The following is an 18,763-nucleotide window of genomic DNA, read 5'->3' as shown; positions in this document are numbered from 1 at the left end:
ATTAGACTTGTATTATTTGCATAACAAAGCCGAGCTTGCTCCATGGAGCAACTGCTTGCCCTGAACTGGAGCTGTCCTTTTATACAGACACAAATGCATAGTCAACATACATAGTTACTCTTCTCTACATTTACATTTACATTTACGTCATTTAGCAGACGCTCTTATCCAGAGCGACTTACATTATTTATTTTTTCATACCCCCTGTGGGAATCGAACCCCACAACCCTGGCGTTGCAAACACCATGCTCTATCAACTGAGCTACATCCCTGCGGCCATTCCCTCCCCCTACCCTGGACGACGCTGTGCCAATTGGCGCGCACGCCCCATGGGTCTCCCGGTCCACGACCCGGCTACGACAGAGCCTGGATCTATGTGAATGAATAACATCTTTTCATTATCACATGTTGGCTACTCACAGGGGCTACTTGCGCTTCTCTAAATGGGGCCTCTGTATCTTATTAGTGGCGTGACTCAAAAAATTGATGTACATACGTATGTTAAAGAACAATCACACTCTGTATTGACTATATTCACCATCCAGACATATATCTGAAGTACAAAGTATCAATCATGTTCATTCTGTTTTACCTTTATCATTTCATAACACATTATAAAACATATCAATTAATACTTAAACATGGTTTAAACATGTCATCCATAACCCATTCTCAACCACATACATTTAAGCATTTATCCTTTACCATCCTCCCTGGCCCTTGAGATTATGTGCATGTGGCTATGTGTCAGGTCATAAGCACAAACAAATGATAACACTAGTTCCATTGTTACTCCAATCTCCACACAGCCACCACGAGGAGTTGTATCTCATCACATGTCATTGACATACCCAGACCAGCTGCAGGGAGTTATGAAAAAAACATAAATGTCTCTGCTCTGTATTAACCCTTCAACTGGTTCTCAATCCATAAACATTTTAAGGCATATAGGTGTTTAATTCTACAACATATGTACTTGAAAATCATCTATACTGGTTTTCTGTTCTATCTGATAATTAGTTGCACCCACCTTGTGTCCCGGGTCTGAATCAGTCCCTGATTTCCCTGATTAGAGGGAGAAAAATGCAGTGGAACTGGCTTGGAGGTCCAGGTTTGAATTTGAGGGGACTTGGCCTTAGGGTAGTGTTTTACACAGATACTGTTAACAAAAATATCATGTTTTTATAGTAAAAATGTTGTACATCGATGACATGGTAAATTTAAGAGGTGATGTGACACACTGGCTAAGAATACAATATGTACAATATTCCACACATACCATTTCATATTAGACCATGTGAATGTACAGTATCGTTTTTCTCATCATGTTTAAGCCTACCCTACAAGAAATTAACACATTGTTTGAGATTCTAACATGTTACATGGCATGTCAATTACTTTATAACCTGTTTCCAATACATATGACATTTCAGGCGTTTTTGAAAGCAATTTGTTTTACAATAATTACACAAGAACACATTTTATTGTATCTCCAACACCTTTTTTAACATGTACATTTCGGGTTGGGTAAAAGCGAGTGGTTACGCTAACTATGAGCGGTGTGAGTACTGTACCCTTTGTGTCATTGCTGTCAAGGCTCTGTGCACCCTGGGATGTGACAGTAGAAAGGAGGGACCATGGGAACTGGAGAGAACACACAATCTCTCCCGGTGAATTATGGGACAGCAGAGCTTTCTCAGGCAGATCTGTCACTCAAACCAATGGCTAAGGCACCTCCGGTACAATATTGAATGTCAACACAATGTATGTATCTGGCTGCTACTGGCTGCTACTGCCACCACTAGCACTGGCTGTGTCCCAAATGACACCCTATTCCCTATTTAGTGCACTGCTTTTGTCCAGGGCCCATAGTAGTGCACTAGATATAGGGAATAGGGTGCCATTTGGGACACAGCCTGTGACTGGGGGCTCTTTCCTCTGTCAGAGAGCTCAGGGAGACGGTAGAGGTGGGATACCCAAGGCACAAAGTGTTGGTTCTCAGTGCTCAGACACATCTGGAGCGAACACACACACACACACACACACACACACACACACACACACACACACACACACACACACACACACTCATTCTATCATCCCCGTCTGGAGCGATGTGATCACTGCTCATGTCGTGTGTGGCGTGGTCTCGGTAGAGATGAGGGGTTGTGGGTATAATAAACCTGCAGCACTAATTGTAATAGTACTGAAGAGTCACAAGTGGATTTGATGGACGTTTTCAATCAACATATGACAGAATTCTGAGGCTCTGAGTTTGACTGGTTGTATTTCTCCCTGTAATTGTTTTTCTGTCCGTCACAGAGGTTTGACTTTGACCCTACTGATCTACAAAGGATTTATACATTAGATACTGTAGTCCTCATTTCGATGAGAATGTAGACTGAATCGATTATTTTCATCTACACAACATTGTAGACCGCTCCCTTCTAAATTCATTATTTAAACCATTGAAGAAACAGTGCAACACGCAGCCAGTCAGATCTACTGTAGAATTCCATTTGCACCCGGCTACAAGACTCGCATTTAGTTCCATAATGGAATTTATAGCAGGTGTGAACGTCTTGTTTTTTCAGCCTGATCCAAACACCACCATTAATTCTTTAATATCTAGCATATGACTGGGCTTACTGGGCCAACACGAGCTGTACTGCAGCACTACCAGCCAGGTATACAAGATCCTGTAGGCCTATAGACTCATTTATCCATTACGCCAACAAAGGTGTTTTAAGTGGGTAGATAAATGCATAGAGAACAGAAGAACCACCATGCACTTTATTATTACCTATTATTTATGAAATAATCCTGATTTATGTGGTCAACATAAAAATGATATAGCCTCGAGCTAATTAGCCCCAATGGCTGTGGTCATTAATCTCAGAGGGACTTAATATGTAGGCATTCAGGAACTCAGATTTGCTACCTAAGGATTTGGTCTTTCATTAGCTTTGTTTGAACTCATGGTAAAATGTTGACTGCATTGTTGTTTTTATTTGAGTTGTGATTAGGCCTAGGATACAGATAGAGAAGGAGTGGGGTGCTAACCAAAGTACAACATTTCATCTCTGTTTCTCTGTACTAATTCCAACATATAGTATCAATCAGAATTCTCATTAACATTAATTTATGTATGAAACCCTCACATTCACAAAGTAGGGATGTTCTTAGAATAACTCAATTTCCATGGTTGCGTCCTTTCAAAATGACCACCATTACATTGATAATCAACGTTGGTTAGATTATTTCCTATAGGCCTAGTATTTTTCTTTAGGAGCAGAGCAGAGGAAAAGTATATGGAGCTAAGCAGCAACACCAGCACAGCAGCAGTTAAAGTACCAAAGGAATAACTCTGACAGCCAGCCAGCCAGCCAGCCAGCCAGCGCCTCTATTCCAGGCTGTCTCCCTGCATGCCTTCAGAAGTGCCACAAAGCATCCATGCTGATCTGCTTAGCCATCCTATCCCTCCCTCACTCCCTAATGAACACCACCCTATCACTCCCTCACCACCTAATGAACACCATCCTATCCCTCCCTCACTCCCTAATGAACACCACCCTATCACTCCCTCACCACCTAATGAACACCATCCTATCCCTCCTCACCCCCTAATGAACACCATCCTATCCCTCCTCACCCCCAATGAACACCATCCTATCCCTCCTCACCCCTAATGAACACCATCCTATCCCTCCTCACCCCCTAATGAACACCACCCTATCCCTCCCTCACCCCCTAATGAACACCATCCTATCCCTCCCTCACCCCCTAATGAACACCATCCTATCCCTCCCTCACCCCCTAATGAACACCATCCTATCCCTCCCTCACCCCCTAATGAACACCATCCTATCCCTCCCAAAGGAGCTCTAGACCTTAGCCTCTCTTCTCTTCCTTTCCCTCTTTCCTCCAACAGCCCTCCCCAACTCCGTCTCCCTAACTCTCCCCACCACTCCTGACTCTCCATAACTCCACCACCCCCGGCTCACACTAACTCTCCCCACCACTCCTGACTCTCCATAACTCTCCCCACCACCCCCGGCTCTCCCTAACTCTCCCACCACCCCTGATTCTCCCTAACTCTCTCCACCACCCCCGGCTCTCCCTAACTCTCCCCACCACCCCTGACTCTCCCTAACTCACCCCACCACCACCGGCTCTCCCTAACTCTCCCCACCATCCCTGACTCTCCCTAACTCTCCCCTCACCCCCGGCTCTCCCGAATTCTACCCACCACCCCCGACTCCCCCTATCTCTCCTCACCACACCTGACTCTCCCTATCTCTCCCCACCACCCCTGACTCTCCCCACCACCCCTAACTCTCCCTAACTCTCCCACCACCCCCTGACTCTCCCCACCACCCCCGACTCTCCCCACCACCCCTGACTCTCCCCACCACTCTGACTCTACCTAACTCTCCCCACCACCCATAACTCTCCCCACCACCCATAACTCTCCCCACCACCCATAACTCTCCCCAAAACCCTGACTCTCCCTAACTCCCCCCCACCCCCCAATCTCCCCACCACCCCCGACTCTCCGACTCTCCCCACCACATATGACTCTCCCTACCACCCATACATTTCCCAACCACCCCCGACTCCCCCAACTCTCCCTAACTCTCCCACCACCCTCGACTCTCCTAACTCTCCCCACCACCCCCCGGCTCTCCCAGACTCTCCCCACCACCACCACCACCACTGACTCTCCCCACCACCCCGACTCTCCCGAACTCTCCCCACCACCCCCGACTCTCCCTAACTCCCCCCCCCAGCCACCACCACCACTGACTCTCCCCACCACCCGACTCTCCTAACTCCACCCAACTCTCCCCACCTCCACCCACCACACCCAACTCTCCCCCACCACCCGAGCTCTCCCTAACTCTCTTCCCCACCCCTGACTCTCCTAACTCTCCCACCACCCCTGAATCTCCCCCACCTCCCTGACTCTCCTAACTCTCCTACCACCCCGACTCTCCCTAACTCTCCCCACCACCCGACTCTCTCTAACTCTCCCCACCTTCCCTTACTCTCCCTAACTCTCCCCACCACCCCAAAATCTCCTTAACTCTTCTACCACCCCTGACTCTCCCTAAATCTCCCACCACCCCTAACTCCCCCCACCACACCAGACTCTCCCTAACTCTCCCCACCACCCCTGACTCTTCCTAACTCTCCCCACCATCCCCAACTCTCCTAACTCTCCCCCACCACTCCCAACTCTCCCTAACTCTCCCCACCACCCCCAACTCTCCTAACTCTCCCCACCACCCAGACTCTCCCTAACTCTCCCACCACCCCCAACTCTCCTAACTCTCCCCACCACCCCCAACTCTCCCCACCACCCCTGACTCTCCTAACTCTCCCCACCACCCCTGACTCTCCTAACTCTCCCCACCACCCCTGACTCTCCTAACTCTCCACTACCCCTGACTCTCCCCCACCACCCCTAACTCTCCCCACCACCCCTGACTCTCCTAACTCTCCCCTCCACCCCTGACTCTCCCTGACCCTCCCGCCACCCTGACTCTCCCCACCACCCCTGACCTTCCCCCACCACCCCCAGACTCTCCCTAACTCTCCCCCCACCACCCCAACTCTCCCTAACTCCTCACCACCCTGACTTTCCCCCCACCACCCCAGACTCTCCCTAACTCTCCCCACCACCAACTCTCCTAAATCTCCCAACCACCCCTAACTCTCCCCACCACCCCTGACTCTCCCTAACTCTCCCACCACCCCTGACTTTCCCCACCACCCCAGACTCTCCCTAACTCTCCCCACCACCCCCAACTCTCCCTAACTTCTCCACCACCCCCAACTCTCCCTAACTCTTCCCACCACCCCATACTCTCCCTAACTCTCCCCACCACCCCTGATTTTCCCCACCACCCCAGACTCTCCCTAACTCTCCCCACCACCCCCAACTCTCCCTAACTCTCCCACCACCCCCAACTCTCGCTAACTCTCCCCACCACCTGACTCTCCCTAACTCTCCCCACCACCCCTGACTTTCCCCACCACCCCCAACTCTCGCTAACTCTCCCCACCACCCCAGACTCTCCTAACTCTCCCCACCACCCCCAACTCTCTAACTCTCCCCACCACCCCAGACTCTCCCTAACTCCTCACCACCACCCGACTCTCTAACTCTCCCCACCTTCCCTTACTCTCCCTAACTCTCCCCACCACCCCAAACTCTCCTTAAATCTCCCACCACCCCTAACTCCCCCCACCACACCAGACTCTCCTAACTCTCCCCACCACCCCTTACTCTCCCACCACCCCTAACTCTCCTAACTCTCCCCCACCACCTGACTCTCCCTAACTCTCCCCCACCACCCCAACTCTCCCCACCACCCCAGACTCTCCCTAACTCTCCCCCACCACCCCTGACTTTCCCCACCCCCACTCTCCCTAACTCTCCACCACCACAACTCTCCCTAACTTCCCCACCACCCCCATCTCTCCCTAACTCTCCCCACCACCCCTGACTTTCCCCACCACCCCAGACTCTCCTAACTCTCCCCCTACCACCAACTCTCCTAACTCTCCCCACCACCCCAGACTCTCCCTAACTCTCCCCACCACCCCAGACTCTCCCTAACTCTCCCCACCACCCCAGACTCTCCCTAACTCACCCCCACCACCCCGAACTCTCCTAACTCTCCCCACCACCCCTTACTTTCCCCCACCACCCCAGACTCTCCCTAACTCTCCCCACCACCCCCAACTATCCTAACTCTCCCCACCATCCTGACTTTCCCACCACCCCCACTCTCCCTAACTCCCCACCACCCCAACTCTCCTAACTCTCCCCACCACCCCCCAACTCTCCTAACTCTCCCCACCACCCCCACTCTCCTATCTCTCCCACCACCCCCAACTCTCCTAACTCCCCCACCACCCCCCACTCTCCTAACTCCTCACCACCCCCAACTCTCCTAACTCTCCCCCACCACTCCCAACTCTCCTAACTCTCCCCACCACCCCCCAACTATCCCTAACTCTCCCCACCATCCCTGACTTTCCCCCACCCCCCAACTCCTCCATAACTCTCCCACCACCCCCAACTCTCCTAACTCTCCCCACCACTCCCAACTCTCCTAACTCTCCCACCACCCCCAACTATCCCTAACTCTCCCCACCATCCCTGACTTTCCCCCACCACCCCAGACTCTCCTAACTCTCCCCACCACCCCCAACTCTCCCTAACTCACCCCACCACCCCAACTCTCCCTAACTCTCCCCACCACCCCTGACCTCCCACCACCCCAGACTCTCCTAACTCTCCAAACCACCCCAACTCTCCTAACTCTCCCCACCACTCCCAACTCTCCCTAACTCTCCCCACCACCCCCCAACTATCCTAACTCTCCCCACCATCCTGACTCTCCCCCACCACCCCCAGCTCTCCTAACTCTCCCCACCACCCCCAACTTCAACTCTCCTCCACCCCAACTCTCCTAACTCTCCCCACCACCCCAACTATCCTAACTCTCCCCTACCATCCCTGACTTCCCACCACCCCCAACTCTCCCTAACTCTCCCCCACCACCCCAACTCTCCCTAACGCTCCCCACCACCCCTGGCTTCCACCACCCCCAGACTCTCCTAACTCTCCCCACCACCCCCCAACTCCTCCTAACTCTCCCACCACTCCCAACTCTCCCTAACTCTCCCCTACCACCAACTCTCCTAACTCTCCCCACCACTCCCAACTCTCCCTAACTCTCCCCACCACCCCCAACTATCCCTAACTCTCCCCACCATCCCTGACTTTCCCCACCACCCCCAACTATCCCTAACTCTCCCCACCATCCTAACTCCTCCACCACCTCCCTAACTCTCCCCACCACCCCCAACTCTCCCTAACTCTCCCACCCCCAACTCTCCTAACTCTCCCCACCACTCCCAAACTCTCCTAACTCTCCCCACCACCCCCAACTCTCCCTAACTCTCCCCACCACCCCCAACTCTCCCTAACTCTCCTCACCACCCCCCAACTCTCCTAACTCTCCCCACCACCCCCAACTCTCCTAACTCTCCCCACCACCCCAACTCTCCCTAACTCTCCCCACCACCCCCCAACTCTCCCTAACTCTCCCCACCACCCCCAACTCTCCCTAACTCTCCTCACCACCCCCAACTCTCCCTAACTCCTCACCAACCCTCAGACCTCCAATCTGTCTGTGCCACTGCAGTATTATTAGACGTATCCACTCCTCTGAGAGGGGAAACAGAGAGGGCTGAGGGGCTGGCAGATGAGAGATGCTACAGGGGCTACTAGTTCCATTAAAATGAACATTTGACTTCCACTCCTTCCATTCACCAGGGCCTTTGTTATCATGGAGCTTAGCTCGATGCCTCGCTAGCTGGCCTCTCAGGATGTAGTGAGGCTTACTGATCCATGACCAACTCATCTATCTTTCAGGATTCCAGGGAACACGCTGTGAAATTGACACTGACGAGTGTATCTCAGGCCCATGCCAGAACCAGGGCCACTGTCTTGACCGGGTCAACAGCTACAGGTAAAAGTGAACCGCGAGGGGCACCTTATATACATAGTCTGCATACCAAATGGCACTCTATTCCCTATGTAGTGCAGTGCTTTTGATCAGAACCCTATAGGATCCGGCCTAATGTAGTGCACTGTATAGGCAACAGGGAGCCATTTGGGACACTTCCATTCATTTGTCAACCCAGAGATACTCACTCAAACAAACAAAGATGAAAATGGCTGTCAGATTTTATGAATAATGGATTATAAACACATACCAGATGATTTTATGATTTGATCAATTACGCACAATACCTGCTCCCATTTAGCAGTAATTTAGCTAACACTAATGAGTGCAATTAATTCCAAGGTGACAATTATTGAATATGGTGAAATTGGGACAAGTAGATAGTGAGCTTCACAATCTCAAGATGGTGGTTGCCTTATGATGACTCCGGAAGTATAATGAATATTATCACATTCTTATCACAACCATATTATTTTTACCGCCTCTGAACATATTATAAATATATTGATAGTATGGTCTCTGTAATATTATAATAAATATACTACATTATGTGCTCTGTATATTATAAGCACATATAATGAACATGTATTTACCACAGCAATATATTGTTGTTGTGGTCTCAGATCAGATGTGTGTGATTGGTGTGATGTTGCTACACAACGCTAAGCGTGACCCTGTGATATGGTTAAATGAACTGTTAAATGAACAAAGGCTCATGCCATATTTCCATAAACACTATGCAAAAAATGATGTGGCTTCATAACATGCCCTTTGGAGTGGAAATGAGGTCAGTTCAAAGAGGAACCGTCTCCCCTTTTAACTCAAAACAGGACTGTTTATATGAATCCTTCTTTACAGCTTAGTTTAACGTTTAGTCAAACAGTCACAATCTAAAAGGTTCCGGTCAATCTAGATCCGATGTGTAATTAATATCAGATAAAGTCCTCTTCATTGATCTGTTATTTTATAATTTTGTCTTCCTCACATGTGCCACTACGAGTAAACAAATAGATTTTCCATTTTGTATGCAAGAGGATATCAATATTAATAATTGCCTTTGTTTTCAGCTGTGACTGTGAGCCTGGGTTTTCTGGCCGACACTGTGAGGAAGACATCAATGAATGTGCCTCCAGCCCCTGCCAAAATGGAGGCATTTGCCAAGACCTGGTGAACAGGTTGGTACCTACAGTACCAGGACACCCCTTGTACCATATCTGCTTTAATATTTACCCCATTACCTTACCTGGTCATTTAAGCTATCGCTAAATGAATATGGCATCATTGAAGCCTTAGCTAGCTAGCTAACACCTTCTATATGTAATTTGTATTTTTGAGTCCCAAATGACACCCTATCCCCTGTATATCCTCTGTATAGTGCACTATAGGCCCTGTGGGCCCTGGTCAAAAGTAGTGCACTATATAGGGAATAAGGTTACCTTTGGAACGCATCCTATCTCTCTGAAGTATTTGTTTTGAACCGTTAGCGCAGGAACAAAAACAAGTTTAAAATGAGCCCCATGAGGTAGCTATGTTAAGCCTAGAGGGCTATTCTCCCAAAGCGCTCAGTCTGCGTCCCAAATGGCACCCTATTCCCTACATAGGACACTACTTTTGAATATTACAGGGTCTTATATAACAGGCCTTTCTTCATCATTGACATATTTAAGCTGCCGTACAGCAGACAGCAGACTGCATTCAGCAGGAACACATCATGACTCTAGATTGGGTTTCCTTTCTTCCACTGGGTAGTCTTCTCTCTGGGTAGCTCTCTCTCTCTCTGGGTAGCTCTCTCTCTCTCTGGGTAGCTCTCTCTCTCTCTCTCTCTCTCTCTCTCTCTCTCTCTCTCTCTCTGGGTAGCTCTCTCTCTCTCTCTCTCTCTCTCTGGGTAGCTCTCTCTCTCTCTGGGTAGCTCTCTCTCTCTCTCTCTCTCTCTCTCTCTGGGTAGCTCTCTCTCTCTCTCTCTCTCTCTCTCTCTCTCTGGGTAGCTCTCTCTCTCTCTCTCTCTCTCTCTCTCTCTCTCTCTCTCTCTCTCTCTCTCTCTCTCTCTCTGCTCTCTCTCTCTCTCTCTCTGGTAGCTCTCTCTCTCTCTCTCTCTCTCTCTCTCTCTCTCTCTCTCATCTTTCTCTCTCTCTCTCTCTCTCTGGGTAGCTCTCTCTCTCTCTCTCTCTCTCTCTCTCTCTCTCTCTCTCTCTCTCTGGGTAGCTCTCTCTCTCTCTCTCTTGGGTAGCTCTCTCTCTCTCTCTCTCCTGGGTAGCTCTCTCTCTCTCTCTCTCTCTCTGGGTAGCTCTCTCTCTCTCTCCTCTCTCTCTCTCTCTCTCTCTCTCTCTGGTAGCTCTCTCTCTCTCTCTCTCTCTCTGGGTAGGTCTCTCTCTCTCTCTCTCTCTCTCTCTCTCTCTCTCTCTCTCTCTCTCTCTCTCTCTCTCTCTCTCTCTCTCTCTCTCTCTCTCTCTATCTCTCTCTCTCTCTATATATATATATATATATATCTTTCTCTCTCTTCACCCCCCTTGCTCTCTCTCTCTCTCTCTCTCTCTCTCTCCCTCTCCCTCTCTCTCTTCACCCCCCTTGCTCTCTCTCTCCCTCCACTGTCTTTAATGGGAGTCCTGGGGCTTATAGTACGAGGCTGTAGTCCGACAGATGGCCAGAGAAGTCCCAGGGCCAATTTAAGTCCTAAATGGTTTGTCTCCAGTTTGTCTCCTGTCATGATACCTGCTCCCATGGCTACCCAGCATGCGCTGCTCATAGCGTTCCCCTGACTGGGCAGACCTGGGAGTTCAGTCCAGGTGTGTCTACCCCTCTGTAAAGACTCTCTAATGGAAGCAGACCTGGCCCTGGATGCGTCCCAAATGACACCCTATTCCCTTTATAGTCAGTAGAGTCTGAAACCATCAGTAGAGTCTGCTGAAACCATCTACTGTACATGGAGATGTGTCTGTATATGGTACATTGAGAGATCTGTTTGTATAGGGTACATTGAGAGATGTGTTTGTATAGGGTACATTGAGAGATCTGTCTGTATAGGGTACATTGAGCGATCTGTTTGTATAGGGTACATTGAGAGATGTGTTTGTATAGGGTACATTGAGAGATGTGTTTGTATAGGGTACATTGAGAGATCTGTCTGTATAGGGTACATTGAGCGATGTGTTTGTATAGGGTACATTGAGAGATGTGTTTGGATAGGGTACATTGAGAGATGTGTTTGTATAGGGTACATTGAGAGATGTGTTTGTATAGGGTACATTGAGAAATCTGTTTGTATTGGTACATTGAGAGCGGACATGTAAAGATCTGGTTTGGCCCCCATTGTTGTCCTCTATAGCAGTAAACTGTACTGTTGTATGTTTTGATAACCATGTAAATCTCTCTTGGACAAGGTGACTTTCCTCAATATATTCACCCCCACAAAACTCTCCTATGGGGAAAATCAATGGTGGAAAAAAAACGATTGGAACCATTTCCCTGTTTGACCGCTAGGTTTTATGGGTATTATGACTCATACTGTGGTACTCTATAGCAGTAAGCTGTAGTGTTGTCCCCTATAGCAGTAAGCTGTAGTGTTGTCCCCTATAGCAGTAAGCTGTAGTGTTGTCCCCTATAGCAGTAAGCTGTAGTGTTGTCCCCTATAGCAGTAAGCTGCAGTGTTGTCCCCTATAGAAGGAAGCTGTAGTGTTGTCCCCTATAGCAGTAAGCTGTAGTGTTGTCCCCTATAGCAGTAAGCTGTAGTGTTGTCCCCTATAGCAGTATGTTGTAGTGTTGTCCCCTATAGCAGTATGTTGTAGTGTTGTCCCCTATAGCAGTAAGCTGTAGTGTTGTCCCCTATAGCAGTAAGCTGTAGTGTTGTCCCCTATAGAAGGAAGCTGTAGTGTTGTCCCCTATAGCAGTAAGCTGTAGTGTTGTCCCCTATAGAAGGAAGCTGTAGTGTTGTCCCCTATAGAAGGAAGCTGTAGTGTTGTCCCCTATAGCAGTAAGCTGTAGTGTTGTCCCCTATAGAAGGAAGCTGTAGTGTTGTCCCCTATAGCAGTAAGCTGTAGTGTTGTCCCCTATAGAAGTAAGCTGTAGTGTTGTCCCCTATAGAAGGAAGCTGTAGTGTTGTCCCCTATAGCAGTAAGCTGTAGTGTTGTCCCCTATAGCAGTAAGCTGTAGTGTTGTCCCCTATAGCAGTAAGCTGTAGTGTTGTCCCCTATAGCAGTAAGCTGTAGTGTTGTCCCCTATAGCAGTAAGCTGTAGTGTTGTCCCCTATAGCAGTAAGCTGTAGTGTTGTCCCCTATAGCAGTAAGCTGTAGTGTTGTCCCCTATAGAAGGAAGCTGTAGTGTTGTCCCCTATAGCAGTAAGCTGTAATGTTGTCCCCTATAGAAGTAAGCTGTGAACAGTCATAAAGTCATAGAGGATAGATGGAGAAAACAGTCATAAAGTCATAGAGGATAGATGGAGAAAACAGTCATAAAGTCAGAGGATAGATGGAGAAAACAGTCATAAAGTCATAGAGGATAGATGGAGAAAACAGTCATAAAGTCATAGGAGGATAGATGGAGAAAACAGTCATAAAGTCATAGAGGATAGATGGAGAAAACAGTCATAAAGTCATAGAGGATAGATGGAGAAAACAGTCATAAAGTCATAGAGGATAGATGGAGAAAACAGTCATAAAGTCATAGAGGAGTAGATGGAGAAAACAGTCATAAAGTCATAGGAGGATAGATGGAGAAAACAGTCATAAAGTCATAGAGGATAGATGGAGAAAACAGTCATAAAGTCATAGAGGATAGATGGAGAAAACAGTCATAAAGTCATAGAGGATAGATGGAGAAAACAGTCATAAAGTCATAGGAGGATAGATGGAGAAAACAGTCATAAAGTCATAGAGGATAGATGGAGAAAACAGTCATAAAGTCATAGGAGGATAGATGGAGAAAACAGTCATAAAGTCAGAGGAGGATAGATCGAGAAAATATCAAATGAATTGACATTTTTCTCTACTATCAATAATGCCTAAACCAACAGAAAACAACCATAACCTATCAAATAGACAGGAGGGCACTTAATACAAAATGACTTTGGGATACTACATTACTTATATCAATTACACACACTGTTGACTTGAGTGCCACATGAAAACATCTTCTGTAGCCATTTTGTGTATCTGTTTGGTCATCCTCTGGGTTAAATAAAGTAGTATAATAATGGTCCTTCCACCTCTAAATGTTCTGCTTCTTTTTAATACTGTCTGACCTGTTCAGTTTCCTATAATCATTGTCATCCCATCACTAATAGTTATTCTTCTTGTTACTGTCTAGGTTCCACTGCAATTGCCCACCTGGGTATTTTGGCAGCCTGTGTGACCTGGATATTAATGAGTGTGAAGTTTCACCTTGCCTCCACGAGGCCGTCTGTATCAACAAACCTGGAGGCTTCAAGTGTGTCTGTCCCCCTGGATATGCAGGTAAAGATTCCTTTATTTTAACCCCTCTGTCACTAAATTCTAAAAGCTACTTTCCCCGTTAGGGCCACCGTAGGGCTCCTTTACCCCTCGGTGACAAAGAGATCAATGTGAGAGGGCTACAGCTTATCAGGACCGTGGTGGGTCTAGCTGGCTGCTTCATGATATCAGGACCGTGGTGGGTCTAGCTGGCTGCTTCATGATGTCAGGACCGTGGTGGGTCTAGCTGGCTGCTTCATGATATCAGGACCGTGGTGGGTCTAGCTGGCTGCTTCATGATCTCAGGACTGTGGTGGGTCTAGCTGGCTGCTTCATGATATCAGGACCGTGGTGGGTCTAGCTGGCTGCTTCATGATCTCAGGACCATGGTGGGTCTAGCTGGCTGCTTCATGATATCAGGACCATGGTGGGTCTAGCTGGCTGCTTCATGATATCAGGACCGTGGTGGGTCTAGCTGGCTGCTTCATGATCTCAGGACCGTGGAGGGTCTAGCTGGCTACTTCATGATCTCAGGACCGTGGTGGTTCTAGCTGGCTGCTTCATGATCTCAGGACCGTGGAGGGTCTAGCTGGCTGCTTCATGATCTCAGGACCATGGTGGGTCTAGCTGGCTGCTTCATGATATCAGGACCATGGTGGGTCTAGCTGGCTGCTTCATGATATCAGGACCGTGGAGGGTCTAGCTGGCTGCTTCATGATCTCAGGACCATGGTGGGTCTAGCTGGCTGCTTCATGATATCAGGACCATGGTGGGTCTAGCTGGCTGCTTCATGATATCAGGACCATGGTGGGTCTAGCTGGCTGCTTCATGATATCAGGACCATGGTGGGTCTAGCTGGCTGCTTCATGATATCAGGACCATGGTGGGTCTAGCTGGCTGCTTCATGATCTCAGGACCATGGTGGGTCTAGCTGGCTGCTTCATGATATCAGGACCATTATGGGTCTAGCTGGCTGCTTCATGATATCAGGACCGTGGAGGGTCTAGCTGGCTGCTTCATGATCTCAGGACCATGGTGGGTCTAGCTGGCTGCTTCATGATATCAGGACCATGGTGGGTCTAGCTGGCTGCTTCATGATATCAGGACCATGGTGGGTCTAGCTGGCTGCTTCATGATATCAGGACCGTGGAGGGTCTAGCTGGCTGCTTCATGATCTCAGGACCATGGTGGGTCTAGCTGGCTGCTTCATGATATCAGGACCATGGTGGGTCTAGCTGGCTGCTTCATGATATCAGGACCATGGTGGGTCTAGCTGGCTGCTTCATGATATCAGGACCATGGTGGGTCTAGCTGGCTGTTTCAAGATATCAGGACCATGGTGGGTCTAGCTGGCTGCTTCATGATATCAGGACCATGGTGGGTCTAGCTGGCTGTTTCAAGATATCAGGACCATGGTGGTTCTAGCTGGCTGCTTCAAGATATCAGGACCATGGTGGTTCTAGCTGGCTGCTTCAAGATATCAGGACCATGGTGGTTCTAGCTGGCTGCTTCAAGATATCAGGACCATGGTGGTTCTAGCTGGCTGCTTCAAGATATCAGGACCATGGTGGGTCTAGCTGGCTGTTTCAAGATATCAGGACAACTTCCGTCTGACACTGGAACTGGCTAAAAAAAAAGCTTAAAGAGAAACTGTCTGTAGCACAATGGGTGATCATTTTAATTAATCTTATTGTACACACAGCACAGTTCCCTTTGATCTAAGGTTTCAAGAGTGATAACAGGAGATACATCCACAATACGTTCTTTTTTATCTAAAGGTAATCTGTCTTCAACTGTGTCTACAGTCTGTTGGTCTGTTATTTCATTAGACTCTCTAGTTTCACCACTACATTCTGTTGGTCTGTTATTTCATTAGGCTCTTTAGTTTCACCACTACATTCTGTTGGTCTGTTATTTCATAAGGCTCTTTAGTTTCACCACTACATTCTGTTGGTCTGTTATTTCATTAGGCTCTTTAGTTTCACCACTACATTATGTTGGTCTGTTATTTCATAAGGCTCTTTAGTTTCACCACTACATTCTGTTGGTCTGTTATTTCATTAGGCTCTCTAGTTTCACCACTACATTCTGTTGGTCTGTTATTTCATAAGGCTCTTTAGTTTCACCACTACATTCTGTTGGTCTGTTATTTCATTAGGCTCTCTAGTTTCACCACTACATTCTGTTGGTCTGTTATTTCATAAGGCTCTTTAGTTTCACCACTATATTGTTGTTTTGCTCCCCTCCAACCATTTAGGACATGTTTTACACACAAGACACCGATATTGAGCTTTTTTGTTGTTGTTAGAGGACCAATCTAATCCTGCTTCCTGTCAGCTGGTTGGAAGATTAATTTCATTTGTCTTCTTCACTGTATCATCAATTTATCCTTTTCCAGTGGAAACAGGGGAGGGGGGGGGGGACGACTCTCTGAGGTATTGCCACTGGAGAGCAACTGAAGGGCATGGCCCAATTCCCAACTGAAGATGCTTCTTTTATTATTAGGCTCCTATGCGCTCAGCCTCGGCTGCTTCCCAAATGGCTCTGTATTCCCTATATCAGGGCCCTGGTCCAAAGTATTACACTATATAGGGAATAGGGTGGCATTTGGGATGCAGCCATTGTACAAGTCATTACTTTCTCCCCTTCCATCTAAGCTGGTCTGAGGAAACAGCTAGTGTCTGCCCCAGGGAGCAGGGCCACAGGATACGTTTTGGATCGGTTCAACCAACCGACTTGAGCTTCCAAAGAAATATTCGCTCTAATAAGACATGTAACAAAACTTTTTCAAGTGAAGAGAGGGAACAAAAAAGTCTGTAAGTAAAAAAAAAAAAGAGAGAAAAGAGGAAAGAGTGCAAGTAAAATAGGAGATGAAAGAGTGGAAGGAAATGGAAGTAGGAAAGAGAAGGACTGGGCAAAACGTTAATATGGCTTCGGCCTAGTGGTTAAATTGGCTGCTCGGGGGCTTGATCTAGCACATAATGATTTGTAAATTGAAATGTGTTTTTATGCAGCTGCTATAGTGTGTCATCTGCTCCCGCCAGTGAAATACTGTAACTCATTGTGTCACTTTGATGCTATTATCACATTTATTCTCATATTGCTTCGCTTCATCCATCAGGGAAGGCAAAGCCCTTCTCCAAATGGGATATCAACATTCATTCCAACTCGTTTCAACGGTTGACGTGAAAATAAAGTCGTCAGGTGTTATAGCGAGGGGCTTTTACATTCATTTGAATACAGATTTATGGGAGAATAAATTGTGACGTTTTCAGAATACATGCAAGCGTCAGAAATGTGTTGATGTAATGAATTTGGTTAACAGTAGGAAATTGCACATATGAGTAATATCATGCTCTAAGTAAAACATATTTTGAATCTTATTTAGGTGAATCATCCACAGTTTGCGAAATATGCAACGAGGGATGTTAGATTTGGTATGCTAGATAGATTTTATTTTCTCAAAAGACAGCTTGAACAAGGATAGGATTCTTATTATACGTAAGGTAAAAAGTGAATTTCTGTCATATTATAAAACTAATACAGAAGTCTGATTTTAAAACACTATTAAAGGTCTGGCTGGTAATTATGGCCCCATGCAATGGTCCCAAAACATTCCTGCGTGTAATATCATACCACCACCACTGATGAAACTGTGGGTTTCCACAACCAAAGTTGTGCAAACCCACAGTTTCATCAGCTGTCCAGGTGGCTGGTCTCAGATGATCCCGCAGGTGAAGAAGCCGGATGTGGAGGTCCTGGACTGGCGTGGTTAATCGTGGTCTGCAGTTGTGAGGCCAGTTGGACATACTTCCAAATTCTCTAAAACGAAGTTGGAGGCAGCTTATGGTAGAGAAATTAACATTAAATTATCTGGCAACAGCTCTGGTGGACATTACTGCAGTCAGCATCCCAATTGCGCGCTGCCTCAAATTTGAGGCATCTGTGGCACTGTGTTGTATGACAAAACTGCACATTTAAGAGTGGCCTTTTATTGTCCCAAGCACAAGGTGCACCAGTGTAATGATCATGTTGTTTAATCAGCTTCTTGATTATCTTGGCAAAGGAGAAATGCTCACTAACAGGGATGTAGACAAATTTGTGCACAACCTTTTAGAGAAATAAACTTTTAGTGCATATGGAACATTTCAGGGATATTTTATTTCAGCTCATGAAACATGGGACCAACACTTTACATGTTGCGTTTATATTTTTGTTCAGTGTGTGTGTATATATATGTATATACACTACCGGTCAAAGGTTCTGGAACACCTACTCATTCAAGGGTTTTTCTTAATTTTTACTATGGTCTACATTGTAGAATAATAGTGAAGACATCAAAACTATGAAATAACACATATGGAATCATGTAGTAACCAAAAAAGTGTTTTATATATTTTATATTTGAGATTCTTGCCTTGATGACAGCTTTGCACACTCTTAGCATTTTCAGGCATTCTCTTAGCATTCTCTCAAGTTTGACACTTTTTTGGTTACTACATGATTCCATATGCAACGCCAGGGTTGTGGGTTCGATTCCCATGGGGGGCCAGTATATTTTTTTAAAATATGTATTCACTAACTGTAAGTCGCTCTGGATAAGAGCGTCTGCTAAATGACAAAAAATGTAAATGTAAATATACAGTGGGGAGAACAAGTATTTGATACACTGCCGATTTTGCAGGTTTTCCTACTTACAAAGCATGTAGAGGTCTGTAATTTTTATCATAGGTACACTTCAACTGTGAGAGACGGAATCTAAAACAAAAATCCAGAAAATCACATTGTATGATTTTT

General features: G+C 47.1%; 1 protein-coding gene across 1 annotated transcript in view; it reads left to right on the top strand.

Moving 5' to 3' along the window:
- The window catches only part of LOC121581632 (protein eyes shut homolog), a gene marked incomplete at both ends in the record, with an annotated part of 79,653 nt that overhangs the window by 43,807 nt on the left and 17,083 nt on the right, over positions 1–18,763 (top strand). The window contains 3 exons of the mRNA XM_045219092.1: positions 8,453–8,549; positions 9,614–9,721; positions 13,845–13,990. Of these exons, the coding sequence (XP_045075027.1) occupies positions 8,453–8,549; positions 9,614–9,721; positions 13,845–13,990 (351 nt within the window). The remainder of the gene's footprint in view (positions 1–8,452; positions 8,550–9,613; positions 9,722–13,844; positions 13,991–18,763) is intronic.

Source organism: Coregonus clupeaformis, unplaced genomic scaffold (genome assembly GCF_020615455.1).
Source record: "Coregonus clupeaformis isolate EN_2021a unplaced genomic scaffold, ASM2061545v1 scaf2037, whole genome shotgun sequence".
Lineage (NCBI taxonomy): Eukaryota > Metazoa > Chordata > Actinopteri > Salmoniformes > Salmonidae > Coregonus > Coregonus clupeaformis.
Note: the sequence above shows the minus strand (reverse complement) of the source record. Positions and strands in the feature narration are given on the sequence as shown.